At 47.8% G+C, this 18325-nt stretch overlaps 1 protein-coding gene across 6 annotated transcripts in view; it reads left to right on the top strand.

The window, feature by feature from the left end:
* FAM193A (family with sequence similarity 193 member A) overlaps window positions 1–18325 on the top strand; it is a 167394-nt gene that overhangs the window by 69391 nt on the left and 79678 nt on the right. For all 6 annotated transcript variants that reach the window (XR_006296232.1, XM_043573151.1, XM_043573147.1 and 3 more), the window contains exon 2: window positions 2027–2272. Coding sequence is in view for 5 of the 6 variants with exons in the window: in XM_043573151.1 (XP_043429086.1) it covers window positions 2045–2272 (228 nt within the window). In the remaining variant the exon portion in view is untranslated. The remainder of the gene's footprint in view (window positions 1–2026; window positions 2273–18325) is intronic.

Genomic DNA, 18325 nt, shown 5'->3' with positions numbered 1-18325 from the left:
TGTTCTGTATTTTTTCCTTCTCTGTCTTATTTGTAGTCTTTGCCTTTGACAGATGTATTAGCTCACCGTGGGCAGGGAACTTTGTTTTAGTTACTGCTGCATCCTCAGTAGCTGGACGAGTGCCTTGGCACATGGTGGCTTCCAGTAAATACTGGACGAACAGGCTGACCAGTGGGTGGACAGACAGATGATCTGGAACTGAAGTGGTTACCCTCAAGTCAGTTCTGGCTCGTATGTTATTATCTCTGGCTTGGAGACTTTGTAACCCTGGAAGCTAGCACCTCCTTCTCTGGGTAAAAAGGTGGCCTGGAACAATCTGAAGGCTGTGGCTGTTCAGTTAGTGATGGGTTTTTTTCCATAGGCCTGGGGACGAGAGGTGGTTTTAAATCAGTGAGATTTTTTTGAAATTGTCATACTTTCTACATCTTGGATTCTGTCGGGACAGAGAAAGACGTCTGCTCCCATGGTGTCCTGTGGTTTGAGTAGTCTGGAGCTTGCTAGAACGCCACTTGTTGGGATACAGTACTCACTTCCTTCCCCTCGCAGCCCAGACATTCACACGGCTGCTGAGCTGGGTTTGGTTAAATCCATGGAACCTGCGTATGTGATGGAAACGGTTTTGGTCACTGGGTTATAAAGGCAGGTAAGAGTATATGTGCAAGTCTTTTGTGTGTTAGTGGTGCTGTCATTCACTCTCTCATTCATTCATTCATTCATTCATTCAGCCCCCCTGTTGAAGCACCTGACCTGCTGGCCCGCCGGGGCTTTAGGGAAGGAGCCTGCGGCCTTTTGAGAGTACTCAGTCGGCCGTGGAGCCAGTCGTTTAAATGCACACTTATAGTCCAGCTAACAAGCACAGCCAAAGACGTATGTGAAGCCTTGGTGCAGGAGAGCAGGGAGAGAGCCATGGACTGAGGGAGGAGCTAGACTGCTGGCTGGGCAGGGCTGGGTAAGGTATCGGGAGGAGCCTCTGGCCGAAACCGGAGACTTTTGTAAAATACCCCAAAGTTCCAGCCTGAATAACCTTGGCCTGGGTCTCTGTCCACCTCTCCAACCGATGAGGCCCATGGCAGAGGATGGCAGCAGAGGCCTGGGGGGTTTCTGTCACCTTGATCCCACACGTGCTCTGGCGTGGAACCCTTGGCACACCTGTCCTGCCTCTGGAAGTCCATGCCTGGTTTCCCTGCTGACCTGTTCCCAGGTCCGCCTCTCTTGAACCTCTCAGGATTTGCAGGATTCCTGGGATGGTTTCTCTATGGTGCAGATGACCAGTCTTGGGCTCACATTCATTTGGGTTAAAATCTTGGCCCCTGCTTGCTGACCTTGTGACTTTGGGCCTGTTTTACATCTCTGGAGCTTGTTTGTGTATTTTTAAGGCTAATTTTTCTTTTCTGATAGGATGGTTGATCTTTTGAGGAGAATCCAGGGTAATGATCTTGCATCTTAACTATTTCAAAAAGCAGACGTTGAAATCAGGTGGCTGGAGATGCCTTGAGCATGACCGCTGCTGAGCTGGAAGGGAGGCTGGGTCTGGGATGTGTGGTGCCATCCGGCTCCTGCTGTTTATCTCGCCTCTGGAACGGGAATACCACCTCCCAGGTGGTTGGGATCTGCACACATACACACAGGCCAGAATTACTCCCTTGGGTCTGAGCCCTCGTGTGCACGCACGCACCTCTGGAATAGCGGCTTTAAACTCTGCCGATGGTCAAGAGTCCTGGTGTTCCCCCATGTGGAAATCGAGATGCACACTTTTCAGCACGTGGGGAGAGTAATAACATGTCTGGGTGAAGAGGCTAAGTGGACAATTTTCTAACTCCTTCTAAGATGTTCTTTATGGTGCTACTGTTTATCTGAAGTCCGGTGAATTTCTAGAACACTAGGTACAGTTTTATTCAACAAATTACTTATTAGATGCTTATATAAACATGCACGTACATTGTAATTTTAAAACTATATAGTATTTTTAAGTGATCTTGGCTTTGTGAATCATGTTTTGAAAATAGAAATATTTTTTCTGTTTCAGACTCCTTTTAATTTTAGCATGAATCATAGAACACCACCCTACCCCGCTGGGGATTATTGTCTTCTGTGCAGAAGTGAGCGGAAAGACTCTTCATTCTTAGAGAGCGGAATTAAGACTGCGAGCAAATTGGCCCTTTCTATGGCCCCCAAGGGCAACAGCGTGCTGCACCTGCCACTGTGGGTATGCCCAGACTGCCGGCGGACTGTGGAGAAGGAGGAGAGGCATAGCGGCCTCGACCAGCCATCGGTGAGTGTCCACCACGGACAGCATGGGCTCCTCAGCTTTCTCACCCGGTGGGCTAATTGGGCAGTGAGATCGTTAATTTGGGTCAACTTTCTGGAAGGAAACCCCTCTTACGCCACCTTCTGGTCCCTCGCTCCACCCTCGGGGGCCATCCTCCTGGTCTCCTGTCCATACCTGCAGCAGGTAGTGGGGGAGACCTGCTCTCCTTGGTGGCACAGCTCAGTCGGCAAGCTCAGGAGACCAGAGGATGTGTTTGGGCTGGTCTCAGGATTTCTTTGGCAAGACAGTTTGCTGAAAAGCTCAAAAAGTCTTTGGTTCTAGCCAGTTTCATGAGCTGGGAACTCACCTAAAATTTTTTCCCAGAGGCAGTTCTTAACTCTGCCCCCGCCCCCCAGTTTTTCCTTGATTTCTTTTCTCAGCTGAATGGAGGCATTCTTGAGGACTTCGGGCTTACGTAGGAAGGCCACACTCTTAGTCTGCTCTTTGGCCCAGTTGTGTGTGTAGTGGCCCTGGTCCCGAAAGGTCTTGCTAGTCTGCTCTTTGGGTTCTGGAACGACTTGGCTCTTATAGCCATATGAGGCCCCACATTCTCGGACTTTTCTGTTCCTTTTATTTCGTCTGTAAGCCGCTGCCTGTTTTCCAAGCTGTTGTCTCCTGATGCCTCACTACCGGCAGCCGCCAACACCAGCATCCACCGCCGCGTGTTCTGACCGGGGACTGCTTTCCAGGTCACGTGTGCTGGGTCGGTGAATAAACGTTTTGCTGCCGCACGGTGTGAATCTTCCTTTCCGGTTCTGTGGCCTCCTTCCTGCCTCCTGCTAGGCCAGTGATTTCTGTTCTAGGGGTTCATTGAGGGCAGTGCCCCAGCTCATGTGCTACTTTCTGCGCAGGCGTTTGAACAGCTAAGCCTCAAGGTCTCACTGTTTATCAGAATAAAGATTGATAACCTCTCGCCACCTCATCTCACGTGCTCCTTTTCCTGTGCATTCTCTTCAGCACCCCTTTCCTTCCTTCCTTTCTTTCTTCCTTTCTTTCTTCCTTTCTTCCTTCCTTCCTTCCTTTCTTTCTTTCTTTCTTTCTTTCTTTCTTTCTTTCTTTCTTTCTTTCTTATTTTTTTAAGTTTATTTATTTTGAGGGAGAGACAGAGAGTGAGAACAGGAGAGGGGCAGAGAGAGAGAAGCAAAGAAGGAATCCCAAGCAGGCTCTGTGCTGACAGCACAGAGCCTAGCATGGGGCTCGAACTCCCGAACCGTGATATCACGACCTGACCCGAAATCAGGAGTCCAGTGCTCAGCAAACTGATGTGCCCCGACGCCCCTCCTCAGCACCTCTTTCTGACGTAGTGTGCATTCGACGTCCTCATTCTGCTCGGCCTCTTCACTGGAACGTACACTCCACAATGGCAGCTATTTTTGTGGATTTTCTGACCAGGAACGGTGCCTGGCCTGGCACATTTAGGAAACCCAAATATTTGAGTTAATAAATAAGTGATTGCACACGGAAATGAATAAGCCGTGGAGCCCAGCCCCCTCAGTAGGATTCAAAAGGTGGCATAGTCTGTCTTTAGGGTTTACCCTCAGATCATCTTGCTTTGATCATTTTATTGTTTGACTCTGTGTCCTTTGTGTGTCCTCTTAAAGTGTATGACCGTTTCCCCGTTGCTTTCATGGGAAGCCACTGTGCGGTGCTGATGTTGGCGGCCCACTCCATCCCCGCCGGCTTCTGCTTGCCCACCCAGAGCACTCCGTGTGCTCCCCATGCTCCCTGTGCTCCCGGCCCTCTGTCTGCAGGCCTGCTCTCCTGCCGCAGCCTGGCCGTGCCTTTGGAAGGAGGGTTTGGAGACCAGTAGAAATAGCTGATTTCCCAGAAGTTGTCTTGCCGTGGTGACAGTCTCATTTCCTAACCCCACTTTGTCCTGGATAGTGCTATCAAATGAGGCTCTCTCATCACACAAGTGACACTGGGCACCAAAGAGGAAATGTTGGCTTATGTTTGTAGGCCTAGACCTTTTGTTGCTTTTTTAAAGTTGGCCTCTTTGTTCAAGCTGAGTAAAACTGCTGGCCTTTTTTAAAACCTGAGATATAGGGGTGCCAGGGTGGCTCAGCTGCTTAAGCGTCCAACTTCTGCTCAAGTGATGATCTCACACTTCATGAGTTCCAACCCCACGTGGGCTCTGTGCTGACAGCTCAGAGGCTGGGCCCTGCTTTGGATTCTGTGTCTCCCTCCCTTTCTCTCTCTCTCTCTCTCTCTCTCTCTCTCTCTCTCTCAAAAGTAAATACTAAAAAAAATTTTTAAATAAAACACTAAAAATGAGATACAAGTTACATCTAGTAAAATTCACCCTTCGAAAGTATATATATAGTTCAGTGGGTTTTGACAAATTTATCCAGTGTGTAACCACCACTACTGCAGTTAAAGATGTGGAACATTTCCATTGGCCCAAAAGTTCCGTTGTAACCATTGACCTGAGTTTTGTCCCCATGGTTTTGCTTTTTCTAGAGTGTCACATAGCCTCCTTCAACTTGGCATAATGCTTTTGAGAGTCCTCCCTCAGCAGTTTGTTCCTTCCGATTGGTGGATGGATTGTAGAGCTATACCACACTGTTTATCCAGTCACCATTGATGAACGCTTGGGTTGTTTCCCGAATTGGACTGTTGCATAAAGCTGTGTGAAGCTCGTACAGGTCTTTCTGTGGACATTCTTTCTGCACGTGGCTGGAGTGACTTGCTACTGTTCGGTTAAGGACTTTCCTTTCAACTCTGCTCATGAAGGATGTCTGCCCGAAGTAGTCTTGTCTTTAATGTCTTTCGGGGCCTCCCAAGATGAGTTGAGGTGTGCTCCTGCTTCTTCTCTTTTCTGAAAGAGTTTGTGTAGAATTGGTATTCTTTCTTCCCTGAGTGTTGTTGCTTCTTGTTTTATGTTTCTCTCCGACTGTTTGGTGCAACACCATGCCGTGCGTGTAAGAGCCCGTGGGGCTGAGGGGTGCACTGACTCTCATGCCCTTGGGGGATCCGATCAGTCCGGTCAGCCCTGGAGCTGGCCTGGCTGCCCCACACAGTCATTTCTGGAGCAGCGTGGACTGCGCCCTGACGCTTGTGTGGGCCAGGGAGGGGTCTCCCTTCACATTCTGGCCCCCTCATGTGGTGCTGGGCTGCCCTCGCTTCCCCTTCAGCACAAGCCTCCCACCGTGGCATTTTGTCTGTCCATCCTCTCCCCCCCATTCATCTGGAAACCTCAGGCAGCCCTGTGCCTGGGGCATTGGGGGCAGCTCTCCCCCTGATCCTGCCGCTGCCCTGTGATATAAGCCAGACTCTGCCTATATCTGTAGGGGTCTTGGGTGGGACAAACCCCTGTGCCTCCCTAGGGTGGCTGACCTGTCCCTGTGTCCGTGTGGGTTTTGGGCCTTTCTCCTACAGTGGAGAGCTCGGTTCTCTCCTCTCACGGATGAGGCCTGGGCCCTGGGTAGAGGGCACGGCCACCCCCACAGCAAAGGCTTCTTCCTCCAAGAGAAGGGGTGGGTCTGGCAAGCCACACTGGCCTTTAAGAACTCATTACAAGTCTCATTTTCTTCTAACCCACATTGAAGGCTGCACTCCTTCCTCTGCCGAAGGTGAAATGGTGCATGTGTCCCCTTGTCCTCAGAGGGGCTCAGTGCACGTGCCCAGTTCGTGTGGTCACTTCAGCCCTCTGGTAGCTCGGCGTTCCGAGTTCTCACTGTCATTGTGGGAGCCCTGAGTCACTAAGTGGCAGCGGAACTAAATTGTTCTTTTCTAGGTGAGCATTCACTGCCACAAGCCATGGTAAAAATTTGCTCTGACATCCTGCCTTACGGTCCACACTGTAGACTTCCACCCTTTCTAGACCTTGTTGTGTCCAGACCCCCCAGAAGTCTTCCCTTTAGACGTCCCCTTCACACTGGCACGTCCTGGTCCCGCTTGGTGTGTGTGTGTGTGTGTGTGTGTGTGTGTGTGTGTGTGTGTGTGTTTGTTTTTTTAGGGGGCTTTGGGTGCAGGTCCTTCTGACCACACTGTTCTCCTAGAACAGCCAGAGTTCTGTGACTCAGCATCACCATCACTCGCCTGCAGAGCCCCCTGAGCACTTTGCCTGGGACCTGGCTCCACGCTGCCCCTCCCTCCACCTGGTAGGGACTTGCGGAAGAAAATGGGGGCCTCGGCTCCCTGCCGCCCCTTGACCCCAGTGCTTCGGGGCTGTGGATGAGCCTCTGGCGTGTTGCTCTGGCTTCGTTGTCTTACCACGAAAAGGGGTGAACCTCTGTCCTTCTCCTGTCTTCCCAAGCCCACCACACCCTCTGCCCTGCTCAGCTCAGCTCACACCTCAGGGCGGGGATGGCTCACCTCCCACCCCCATGGTCGCGGAATCCGGGTGCCCGTCCGTTTTCGTCCTCTCCAAGGCTCTGTGGCTTCGGTTGGTCTTCTCTTCTGACACACCACACATCCTTCCTTCTGTCCCAGCTCATGGCCAGGACTGTGCAGCTGCTCTAGAATTGTCCGTCTTTCACATAACCCGCCTCTGAGCTCGCCATCCCTCCCAGCTGTCCCCGCCTCTCCGCAGCCATGTGTGTGCACCTCTGGGGAAGTGGTAAACTTCTGGGGCAGGATCTTCAGTGGATAACAGGCTTTCCGTTTCTTTTCCAGGTGGTTTTGGTGAATTGTATTCTGAGAAGCTGTTGCGTTACTGGTATGAAAGTTTGTGGAGGAATACTCTTTCCTTCTTACCATATCTGCACATACAAATTTTTATTCCTTGTTTGTGCTGTGTTTAACAGTCTTGCTAGAACTCTGTCAGTTTTGTCTTTTCAAAGAACTTTTTAGGTGAAAAAAAAACCTCTCCCCTTTCTGTTTGATTAATTGCTGCTGCTGTGTGCGGCGTAGACGTGATCAGTCAGTGTCGTGGCATAGCCAAAAGCAGTGCTGGTCGGCCCCTCTGACTTGTCTCCTCCTCGTCCTCGGTCTTCAGGCTCCCACCGCTCGCAGATTCGTGTCTGTTCCTCCAGAGATATTCTGTTCCGTGTATCAGGAGGTGGTGATGGCAGACACCATGGCGTCCTGCACTGGAGACATGTGTCAGGAAGTGGAGACACTTTCTTGTCCTTGGTAGAGGAGTACGGAGGCCATGGCAAGGTGGGGTGCTGTCTGTTTCTAAGCCTCTTCTGAGGGCTGTTGACAGGTGTCTGGAGCTTGGGTGCCAGCTGCTTCGGGGAGCTGCCATCCTCCCTGATCTCACCTGGAGGGCCTTGTGGGAACCTGAGCCTGTTTGGCCAGCCTGCTTGGGGGCAGGCCGGGAGACGGCCCTGTCCCACTTTCTGGCTGCCAGGGGAGGAGCCGCTGGGCCATCACTTAGCTCCTGCTGCTTGTGACCACAAATCTGGTTTTTTCTTCTTTCTCTGTGGTTGCTCTTGGCCTTCCTGAGCTCACCTGTCGTTTTTTCTTATTCTGCTCTGATATTTGCTGGAAACCTCTCGTTACTGTACCGGATTCTGAAATGTTAGTTGTATTGGCTCAATTTTAAGTATTACCCAGTTTTCATTATTTCTCTTTTAAACCGTGAATTGTTTAGAAGTATTTGTAAATACCTGAACATAGTCTTTTGGATGATTTTTAATCATTGACTTTTAATGTAATGTCATTGGATATCCTGTCTCTGTTGTCATGATTCCTTTCCAGTCGGTTACACTAATGCATTGTTAAGTTTTCCTGAATGTCCCGTGTGTCCTTGGAACTGTGTTCTCATGGTTTGGAGGGCTCTGTGTTCACCCCTTAGATCAACCCCTTGTTAATTGTGCTCTTCATTCCTTCTGTGCTTTTGCTTTTCCTCATATTGTGTGCTTATTAATCTGTGGGATTCTGAGTAAGGCTGGTTAAACTCCTACCGTGCATGTGTATTTGTCCTCTTTTCCTTAGAAGTAGTTTCATTTTTGCTCTGCATTTTAAAGCTGCACAGGTGAATACATGTTAAAATGACTAAATCTTGGTGTGTTGTTCCCTTACTGCACAGAAGCTGTGTGGCTTCTCCCGAAGGCCTGTTTCGTTTGCTGTTCGCAGAGCTGTGTGAGCTCCCTCCTCCTCTTCCTCTCCTTTCCTGTGCTCCTGGTGGTGGCGTGTGTGAGGTGGTCTTGTGTAGTCAGCATAAGGGTAGATTTAATTTGGTCTCAGTGCTGAGATGACTCGGTCACTTCTGTGGTTGCTGACCTGTTTGGGTTTGTTTCTGCCACCACGCAGGTCACAACTCAAGCATCACCCTTAGCTCACCTCTTGTGCCGCACGCGGTCCTCCCCATGTCCATGGGGTTTGCACCCTCCCCTCCTGCTCTTCTGTATTCGTTAGTCCTGGTGCCCGTGTGCCTCTGCACCTGCACACTGCTGTCAGCTTTCCCTGGTGTTTTGAACTGTATACAAATGCCTTACTGCACACATTATTTTGTGCCTGGTTTATTTTGTTCACCATTATGTTTGAGATTAGTAAACATAGTTTCTTCATTTTCATTACTATCTACTATTCCCGTTTTTGAATATACTGTATGTTAGTTATTTCCAAATTTTGCTGCTATGAATGATGCTCTTGGAGCACACTTTCACACATTATGTTGAATGTACGTGTGTGAAAGAAATTACGGAGTCCAGGAGAGTTTATAAAATTAACTCAAGTTAAGATTAATAGCGTATTTTTTTTATATATTTAAAAACTTTTTTTTAATGTTTATTTATTTTTGAGAGACAGAGACCTTGCACAAGTGGGGGAGGGGCGGAGAGAGAGAGGGAGACACAGAATCTGAAGCAGGCTCCAGGCTCTGAGCTGTCAGCACAGAGCCCGACACGGGGCTTGAGCTCACGAGCCGAGCCGTGAGATCATGACCTGAGTCGAAGTTGGACGCTTAGCCGACTGAGCCACGCAGGTGCCCCGATTAATAGCATATTTTTATTTTTATTTTTATATTTATTTATTTTTGAGAGACAGAGTGAGACAAAGTGAGACTGGGGGAGGGGCAGAGAGAGAGGGAGACACAGAATCTGAAGCAGGCTCCAGGCTCTGAGCTGTCAGCACAGAGCCCGACACGGGGCTTGAGCTCACGAGCCGAGCCGTGAGATCATGACCTGAGCCAAAGTCGGACGCTCAGCCGACTGAGCCACCCAGGTGCCCCGATTAATAGCATATTTTTAAATGAAAACTATTTTCCAAAACAAAAATAATTTCATGAGTAGAGTAGCATTGTTTTGTTTGGGTAATGTAAGATAGCTAGATTCTCATACCTGTTTCTGTGTTCGATCTGTTGTTATAGGTTATTTTGATTGAAGTGTGTGAAGAAAGTAGTTCCATAGCTTTTTTAGGTGATTGTGGATATTCTTTTTTGATGTTGCTCCAAACCATGACAAGTAATAGTTTCTTAATGGTTAGTTGCAACGTAAAATCTGAAACAGTAATTCAATTTGTTGCTATTACCACTACTCTCAACAGAAAAGTCTTTAAAGTGGAGGAGCTTTGGGGCCCGCAATGATGGATGCAGATTTTCCAGACTCTGATTTTTGCGTGAAAGCTCAGATTTTGATCGGCCACAAATAGCATCAGCTGTTTTCTTTGAAGCGACAGTACCCATTTCATTCATTTTTGAGAAGACCACCACTGTCTGAGTCTGAATAGCCGTAGTTTGGTGTGTCAGGCATTCTTGATGCTTCATGGGGGAAGTGGCTCATTCAGCTCATAGCGCACAGTTCTTTTCTTGGGAACGTTGCTAGAATGCTTTATGCCTACTGCGTGTTTCATCACATAGGATACTGCAAAGACATGTGCTTGAGGGTTAAGATTGAATACGATTAATGATTTTAATGCATCAAGAGCATTGTTTAGTGGAACTGGCCTTTTTAAAAAATTAAGTTATTTTATTTTTTATTGTTAAAAACATTTTTGTAATGTTTACGAGAGAGAGAGAGAGAGAGAGAGAGAGAGAGAGCGAGAGAGAGAGAGCAGGGGTGGGGCAGAGAGGGAGACAACAGAATCCGAAGCGGGCTCCAGGCTCCGAGCTGTCAGCACAGAGCCCGATGTGGGGCTTGAACCCATGAACCATGAGATCATGACCTGAGCCCAAGTTGGATGCTTAACTGACTGAGCCACCCAGGCACCCCTATTAAAAGAACTTTTTTTTTAATGTTTATTTATTTTGAGAAAGAGAGAGAAAGCATGAGCAGGGGAAGGGCAGAGAGAGAGGGAGACACAGAATCTGAAGCAGGCTCCAGGCTCTGAGCTGTCAGCACAGAGCCCAATGTGGGGGGCTTGAACCCTTGAACCGTGAGATCATGATCTGAGCCGAAGTTGGACACTGAACCAACTGAGGCACTCAGGTGCCCCAGTTTATTTATTTTTATTATGTTCATTTATTTTGAGAGAGATAGAGCGAGCGTGCATACACGCACACAAGTCGGGGAGGGGCAGAGAGGAGAGACAGAATCCCAAGCAGACTCCACACTATTAGCACAGAGCCCAATGCAGGGTTTGAACTCACAAACTGTGAGATCATGTCCTGAGCCGAGGTCAAGAGTCAGATGCTTAACTGTGTCACCGGGCACCCCAGTGGAACTGGCCTTTTTAAAACTAAGTGCGTGGATGGGGCGCCTGGGTGGCGCAGTCGGTTAAGCGTCCGACTTCAGCCAGGTCACGATCTCGCGGTCCGTGAGTTCGAGCCCCGCGTCGGGCTCTGGGCTGATGGCTCAGAGCCTGGAGCCTGTTTCCGATTCTGTGTCTCCCTCTCTCTCTGCCCCTCCCCCGTTCATGCTCTGTCTCTCTCTGTCCCAAAAATAAATAAACATTGAAAAAAAAATTAAAAAAAAAAACAAAAAAAACACCTAAGTGCGTGGAAGTAAAGGACAGTGACTCCTAGTACACTTTGTTGTGCGACTTTCATTCTTGCCAAGGTACTGACAGTTATGCCTGCCAGTGCAAATGTCGACACAGGGAAAAGGCAAATGACACCCAGATATTTATGTGAAAATAGCTTTCACTAGTGGACTTGCTGAAAAGGTGCTCAGGACTGCCAGGGGTCCATGGACCACGTTCAAAGAACCACTGTTCCACCGGAGTACAGTGGTCCCTCTATCTGTGGTTCCCCTTTCCATGGTCTCAGTTCCCACAATTGGCCAGTCTAGAAGCAGGTGATCCTCCTCCCGACGTGTGGTCAGGAGGTCAGTGGTAGCCTGATGCTAGGTCACAGCACCCAAGTCACTCACCTTACTTCATGTCCACACGTGGGCACTTCATCATCTCACATCATTGCAAGAAGAAGGGTGAGTGCAGGACAGTAAGACATTTTGAGAGAGAAACAGCACATTCACCCAACTTTTATTACAGTGTGTTGTTACAGTTGCTCTAGTTTATTATCAGTTTTTGTTGTTAATCTCCTGGCTGTGCTTCATTCATAAATTAAACTTTATCATAGGTGTGAAAGTGTAGGAAAAAACACCGCATAGATAGGGTATAGAATATTCAGGAATTTAGGCATCCACCGGGGATCATGTAACGTATTCCTTGCTGATAAGGGGAATGACCGTATTTGTCTTTTTCTTATAGATACATGGGACTTCTTTATGCGTGTTGAATATGAGCGCTTTGTTGGCTTTATGCATCACGGGTACCAGGTGCCTCTTTTGCTTCCCTTTTCACTGTTTAGAGTGTCTTTAAAAAAAAATTTTTTTGGGGGGCGCCTGGGTGGCACAGTCGGTTAAGCATCCGACTTCAGCCAGGTCATGATCTCGCGGTCCGTGAGTTCGAGCCCCGCGTCGGGCTCTGGGCTGATGGCTCGGAGCCTGGAGCCTGTTTCCGATTCTGTGTCTCTCTCTCTCTCTGCCCCTCCCCCGTTCATGCTCTGTCTCTCTCTGTCCCAAAAATAAATTAAAAAAAAAAAAAAATTTTTTTTTTTTAATATTTATTTATTCTTGACAGAGACAGAGCACGAGCAGGGTGGAAGCAGAGAGATAGAGAGAGACGCAGAATCCGAAGCAGGCTCCAGGCTCTGAGCTGTCAGCACAGAGCCTGATGTGGGGCTCGAGCCCATGAACTGTGAGGTCATGACCTGAGCCGAAGTCAGAGGCTTAACTGACTGAGCCACCCACGTGCCTCGATAGTGTCTTTTTAAATTTTTTTTTTAAGTTAATTTATTTTTGACAGAGAGAGAGAGAGCGAGAGAGAGCGAGCGAGCTTGAGCCAGGGAGGGGCCGAGAAAGAGGGAGACAGAGAATCTGAAGCAGGCTCCAGGCTCTGAGCTATCAGCATGGAGCCTGATGCGGGGCTTGAACTCATGAACGGTGAGATCATGACCTGGGCTGAAGTTGGACACTTAACTGACTGAGCCACCCAGGTGCCCCTATAGTGTCTTTTAAAATTTTTTTTTTTTCCCAACGTTTTTATTTATTTTTGGGACAGAGAGAGACAGAGCATGAACGGGGGAGGGGCAGAGAGAGAGGGAGACACAGAATCGGAAACAGGCTCCAGGCTCTGAGCCATCAGCCCAGAGCCCGACGCGGGGCTCAAACTCACGGACTGAGAGATCGTGACCTGGCTGAAGTCGGACGCTTAACCGACTGCGCCACCCAGGCTCCCCGGAATTTTTCCTATTTATAAGTGTTTTATATTTTTCTGTGTTATACCATTGTTCCTTTAAAAAAAAAAAAAGGTTTACCCCTAGGTATTTGACTTCTGCTTATTCTATTCTATTGTTTTTAAGTTTTTATTTATTTATTTTTGAGAGAGAGCATGTGCACGCAAGTGGGAGAGGGGCAGAGGGGGGGGGGCGGTGGGACAGAAGATCTGAAGTGAGTTGAGAGAGCAGAGAGCCCGATGCAGGGCTGGAACCCATGAACCGTGAGATCATGACCTGAGTCGAAGGCAGACGCTTAACTGATTGAGCCACCAAGGCGCCCCTGCTTGTTCTGTTTTAAACGAGGCCTTCTACATTCTTCCTCATTGAACTTTGTCAGTAGAGATGTAATTGACTTTTTAAGTTGCTCATTGAATGGAGATTGCAAGACCCCTATCTTATGACTCAGGTCTTTGATCTTACTTTTTTCAACTGGAATCCCAATCTTTTGTTGTTGTTGTTGTTGTTGTTCCTAAGAGTTGCAATTTCAAGTTACAGTCTGTTTGTCTCAGATGTTTTCTGTATTGCTGGGTAGTCCTGCAACACTCATTAAAAGACTCCACACAGATGCCTTTTACTCTGTGGTTGGGTTGCACAACACTCAAGATCGTGGGCCGAGTGAGAAGTGGAATATTAAGGAGGCACTTCTAGAGAACACCTGATATTTGAGACAGAGATGTAAAGTAGACATCAGAGAAAAAGAAAAACAAGCAAGTGTGATAACCAGAACTGAGTGAAGACAGTCGTTTTAATGTTTGTTTGTTTATTTATTTATTTATTTATTTTGAGAGACAGAGCACAGTGTGCATGAGCAGGGGAGAGGCAGAGAGGGAGAGAGAGAGTCCCAAGCAGGCTCTATACTGTCAGCACAGGGCTCGATCTCAGGAAGTGGAGCTTCAGGAACCACGAGATCATGACCTGAGCTAAAATAAAAAGTTGATGCTTCATCAGCTGAGCCACCCAGGCGCCCAGTGAAGGTAGTCATTTGAAGGGTGATGTGTGTGGTCAGTGGTGGTTGGGCCTGAGATTTGATTTTTTGCCCTACTTGAAGGTGATAAGCTACTTTTTTACTCTTTTATGGCTGTTAGAGGGGACACGAGACTCCTGGGTCAGAGACTGCAGACTTTATTGCTCACAGTGCAGCAGCCATCATGAGCATGACCATGTCCACCCCCCTTGTTCTCTTCCCTTCCCCAAATCCCATGTCTGTGAAGTGGAGAGGCCTACGTACGTGCTGTGGGTACAGTGAGTTTATGTTGGTCAGGGTGAAGGAGCACTGAGTTTGGGGATCTGTCATTTTTTTTTTTATTTTTTAAAAATGTTTTTATTTATTTTTGAGACAGAGAAAGAGCATGAGCAGAGAAGGGGCAGAGAGAGAGGGAGACACAGAATCTGAAGCAGGCTCCAGGCTCTGAGCTGTCAGCACAGAGCCCGACGTGGGGCTCGAACTCACGGACTGAGAGATCATGACCTGAGCTGAAGTCGGATGCTCAACCGACTGAGCCACCCAGGCGCCCCCGGATCTGTCATTTTTATAGTGGGCAGTAAGCACTCCTGCACTTTGTCTCAAGGTTCTCTGCTTCGTAAATGCTGAGAAATGGCCCAGCGGGGAGGGACAGGAGAGAATAGGCAGAGGTGTACGGCCCTGGTAGATCCATCAAGACCAGGAGAGACCCACGGAGGACTGTCTGCAACTGCCCTCCTGACAGACGTTTTAAAAAGTTAACCAAGAAAAGATCTCAAGTGTTGAATGTGACAACAAAGAGATCGTATCTGACCTTTGCTAGATTCATGTCAGTGGAAGTGTGGGAGTAGAAGCCAGACTGAGCTGTGTGAAGAATAAAAGTATTGGTGAGGAAGCTGCGAAAGTCAACTTAAGGTGCTGATTTTGAAGATGCTTGACTGTGAAGGCAGGGAGAGCAGATCCAGAGAGAAAGGGGAGCTGGAGGAGGGGCTGAGATCATTTAAATCTGGAAGGAAAGAGCTGGTAGTCAGGGAGAGGCATTCCCCCCCCCCCATTAAATTTCTTTTTTTGTTATAATAGTTGAGACGGTTATGTATGAATATGTGTATAATAAGCATGTTATGAAGGGTAGTAAAATGAGCACCAGCCAGCATTGAACCAGGCCGTTCCAGATACTCAGGCACCTTTCTGGGTTTTGTCTTCCCCATCTTCCCTCCTCCCCTTCTGAGGTAGCCACCATCCTTGAATTTTATATTTATCATTCCCTCATTTAAAAATTCCTGTAACAATTATATTGCCTATATGTGTATCTCTAATAATTTAATTTTGCTTATTTCTGATCTTTATGAAAATGGTGTATGTTTATGTTGCCTCCGTGTCTTTGTTTATAAGATTCCTCATGCTGTCTGGGTAGCTGCACTTATTCACAAATGTAATTCATCTGTGATTTACATACAGTTCAATATGTTACTGTATATAATTTATTCATCAATAATTTTGTTGAAAGATACACAGTTTTGCTTTTTTTTTTTTTTAATTATCAGTGATTGTTAAAAATGCTGTCAGGGCATTTGTATACCTGTCTCCAGTTACTCATTTGTAAGGGTTTTGTTAAGAGTGTGTGTTGGTTAGGATTTTCCAGAGAAAGAGAACCAACAGGAAAGAGAGGGATTGAGAGAGGGGGAGAGAGAGAGAGATAGGGAAAGAGAAAAGGGAGGAGGAAGAGAGGGTAAGGAAGGAAGGAGAGAGAAGGAGATTTATTATAGGGATTGGCTCACGTGGTTATGGGGGCCAAGAAGTCCCACAATCTGTTACCTGCAGGCTGGAGACCCAGGAAAGCTGCTGGTGTCATTCAGTCTGAGTCCAAAGGTCTGAGAACCAGGGGACAGTGGTGTGAGTCTTGGTCTGAGTTGGAAAGCCAGAGAACCAGGACTGCTGACATCCGAGGGCAGGAGGCGGGGGTGTCTCAGCTGAAGCGGGGAGTCAGTTGGCCCTTCCCCTTTTGTCCTGTGACCCTCAGTAGAACAGACGATACCCACCCTCACTGGTGAGGGGATCGTTTTTATTCAGTCTACCAATTCAAATGCTCATCTCTTCCAGAGACACCCTCACAAACACACCCGAAAATAATGTTTTACTAGCTGTCTGTTACCTCTTAGCCCAGTTGAGTTGACACGTAAAATTACTTATCATGGTGTTTGTTTATGCAGTAGCATTGCTGGGTTGTAGGTAATTCAAATGTTTATTACATTTATAAGATAATAGCAGTTTCCCAAGTGATCATTCCAGTTTCTATCCCTGCCAGTAGTGTTTTGAGTTCCAGTTACCATATTCTTGCCCACACTTAGCATTGGGTAGGCAGACTTTGAAATTGTTTGGGGGTGGGAAAGAGTAAGGCAGAGAAATGGTGGTACCCCTGAGGTCCCACTAGGATGGGAGACCTGGGATCTCTTTCTAGAAGACTCATCTTTCTGTTGCGATGGGATTCTCAGGCAAGGCTGCATAGGGGTGCAAGTAAGGTGGGGTGGGGAACGTGGAAGTTGAGAAAATTACTGTCAGAAATCTTTTTTGTAACATTTTTTTTGAGAGGGAGACTGGATTTCATAGGATGGGAAGAAACTGGGGAGTGGGTAAGGTTTTTACGTGGTCTCCTTGAGAAATGAGAACAGTGAGCTGTCAGGGTGTCCAGGTTGTGGCCTGAGTCCCTGTTGAAGGCGCAGACATTGCCCCCCTCAGCAGCACCCCCTGTGTTGGACAAGGAGAACAGGGTGGCAGGGCTGCTTGGGAAGGGTCAGGGTGGCTGCATAGGCTCAGCAGAAGCTGGGCCTCCGGGGTGTCCACTTGGCTCAACACTCCCCCCCCTCCCCAAGGTGCACTGTTCCTTCCACTGGACACGTGCATGCATCCACCCCAGCCACAGCCACTTTGTCCTGGCTCCTGTCTCCCTGCCCGCCCCCGCACCCCCCCCCCCTCAAAGTCAGGGTGTCTGCACAAGCTCAGCACAGAATAATAGACCCTAGGGATAGTTCTTGAATGAAAGGAGCAAGCTTACTTTTAATTTATATCCAAAGGTAATGTTTTAGGACCTCAGAACATTTACAAATACTCTTCCTGCACAGTAGAGTTCACAATATTTTGTTTGTATTCTGATAATGGGGGAGGACATGTTCAGATCTTTGGAGGGCCTGCTGTGTATGGGAGGGCCTTGTTCCTGACTTCTGTGGCCTGGTGGGCCTGGGTGCACTGCTTGTCAAGGCTACTGAGGAAGGAACAGAGGTTATCTTAATGCTTAACATTCTTCACTGAGGCCAAGCAGAGACCCAGAAACGTATGGCCTGCTCTGTGCAGGAGAAATTCAGACAGGCAGAGAGATGGGGTGGTCAAGGTGTTTTGTAAAAAGAGACCTGCGAGGATATAGGCCCAACTCAAAACAGTCTGCTCCTTAGTAGTCAGAACCAGGCCTGTGTTGAATTTAGCAGTTTGGTTTCAGTTAATCATTCATCTGTCTCTTTATTTTTATATTTTTAAAAATTTTTTATTAAAATTTTTTTACTGTTTATTTTTGAGAGAGAGAGCGAGCGTGCGCGCGTGCATGAGTGGGGTAGGGGCAGAGAGCGAGGGAGACAGAGAATCTGAAGCAGGTTCCAGGCTCTGAACTGTCAGCACAGAGCCTGATGCGGTGCTCAAACCCACAAACCATGAGATCATGATTTGAGCGGAAGTTGGACACTCAGTGGACTGAGCCACCCGGGTGCCCCCAAAATTGTTTTCTTTGAAGAGGTCTGTGTCACGCTCAGGCATCCTGCCACAAGGAAGACTACTTGGCAGATTAATACTGGTTTTTTTGTTTACAAGTTTATTTTATTTTATTTTCATTTATTGGGAGAGAGTGCATGAGCGAGCAGGGGAGGGGGAGAGAGAGAGAGGGAGGGAGGGAGGAAGAGAATATCCCAAGCAGGCTCTACACTGTCAGCATGGGAGCCTTGATACATGCCTTGAACCTGTGAACTGTGAGATTATGATGTGAACCGAAATCAAGAGCTGGATACTCAACTGACTGAGTCACCCAGGTACCCCGAAGGTTGATTATTTTAAAGCCTTCCTTTTGATTCTGGACATTAGCAATTGTGTCTGTGTTCTCAAATATGTCATTAAAACATAAGTCTTGCATTTTATACTAAGGAGCCTGATTCTCCAGCGGTTATGTGCCTGCGGGTCTTACCAAGGCCTATAGTCTCAATTTAAACCAGCCATTCAAGAGTTTGCTAATATTTGTTTGTATCTTGAATGTTTGCCCTGTTGGGTCTTGGTTCCTAATACAGACATATAAAGTTCCTTCATGGTGAACATCATGAGAGTGGTTGCTGATACCACTCAGAGCTGTCAGATTGGACAGACAGAACTGAGCCTCACAGATATATCGTCCAGGTGGTGGTCTTTGGCTTTTCTT

Source organism: Prionailurus bengalensis, chromosome B1 (assembly GCF_016509475.1).
Source record: "Prionailurus bengalensis isolate Pbe53 chromosome B1, Fcat_Pben_1.1_paternal_pri, whole genome shotgun sequence".
Taxonomy (NCBI): domain Eukaryota; kingdom Metazoa; phylum Chordata; class Mammalia; order Carnivora; family Felidae; genus Prionailurus; species Prionailurus bengalensis.
This window is presented reverse-complemented; position numbering and strand designations above follow the sequence as displayed.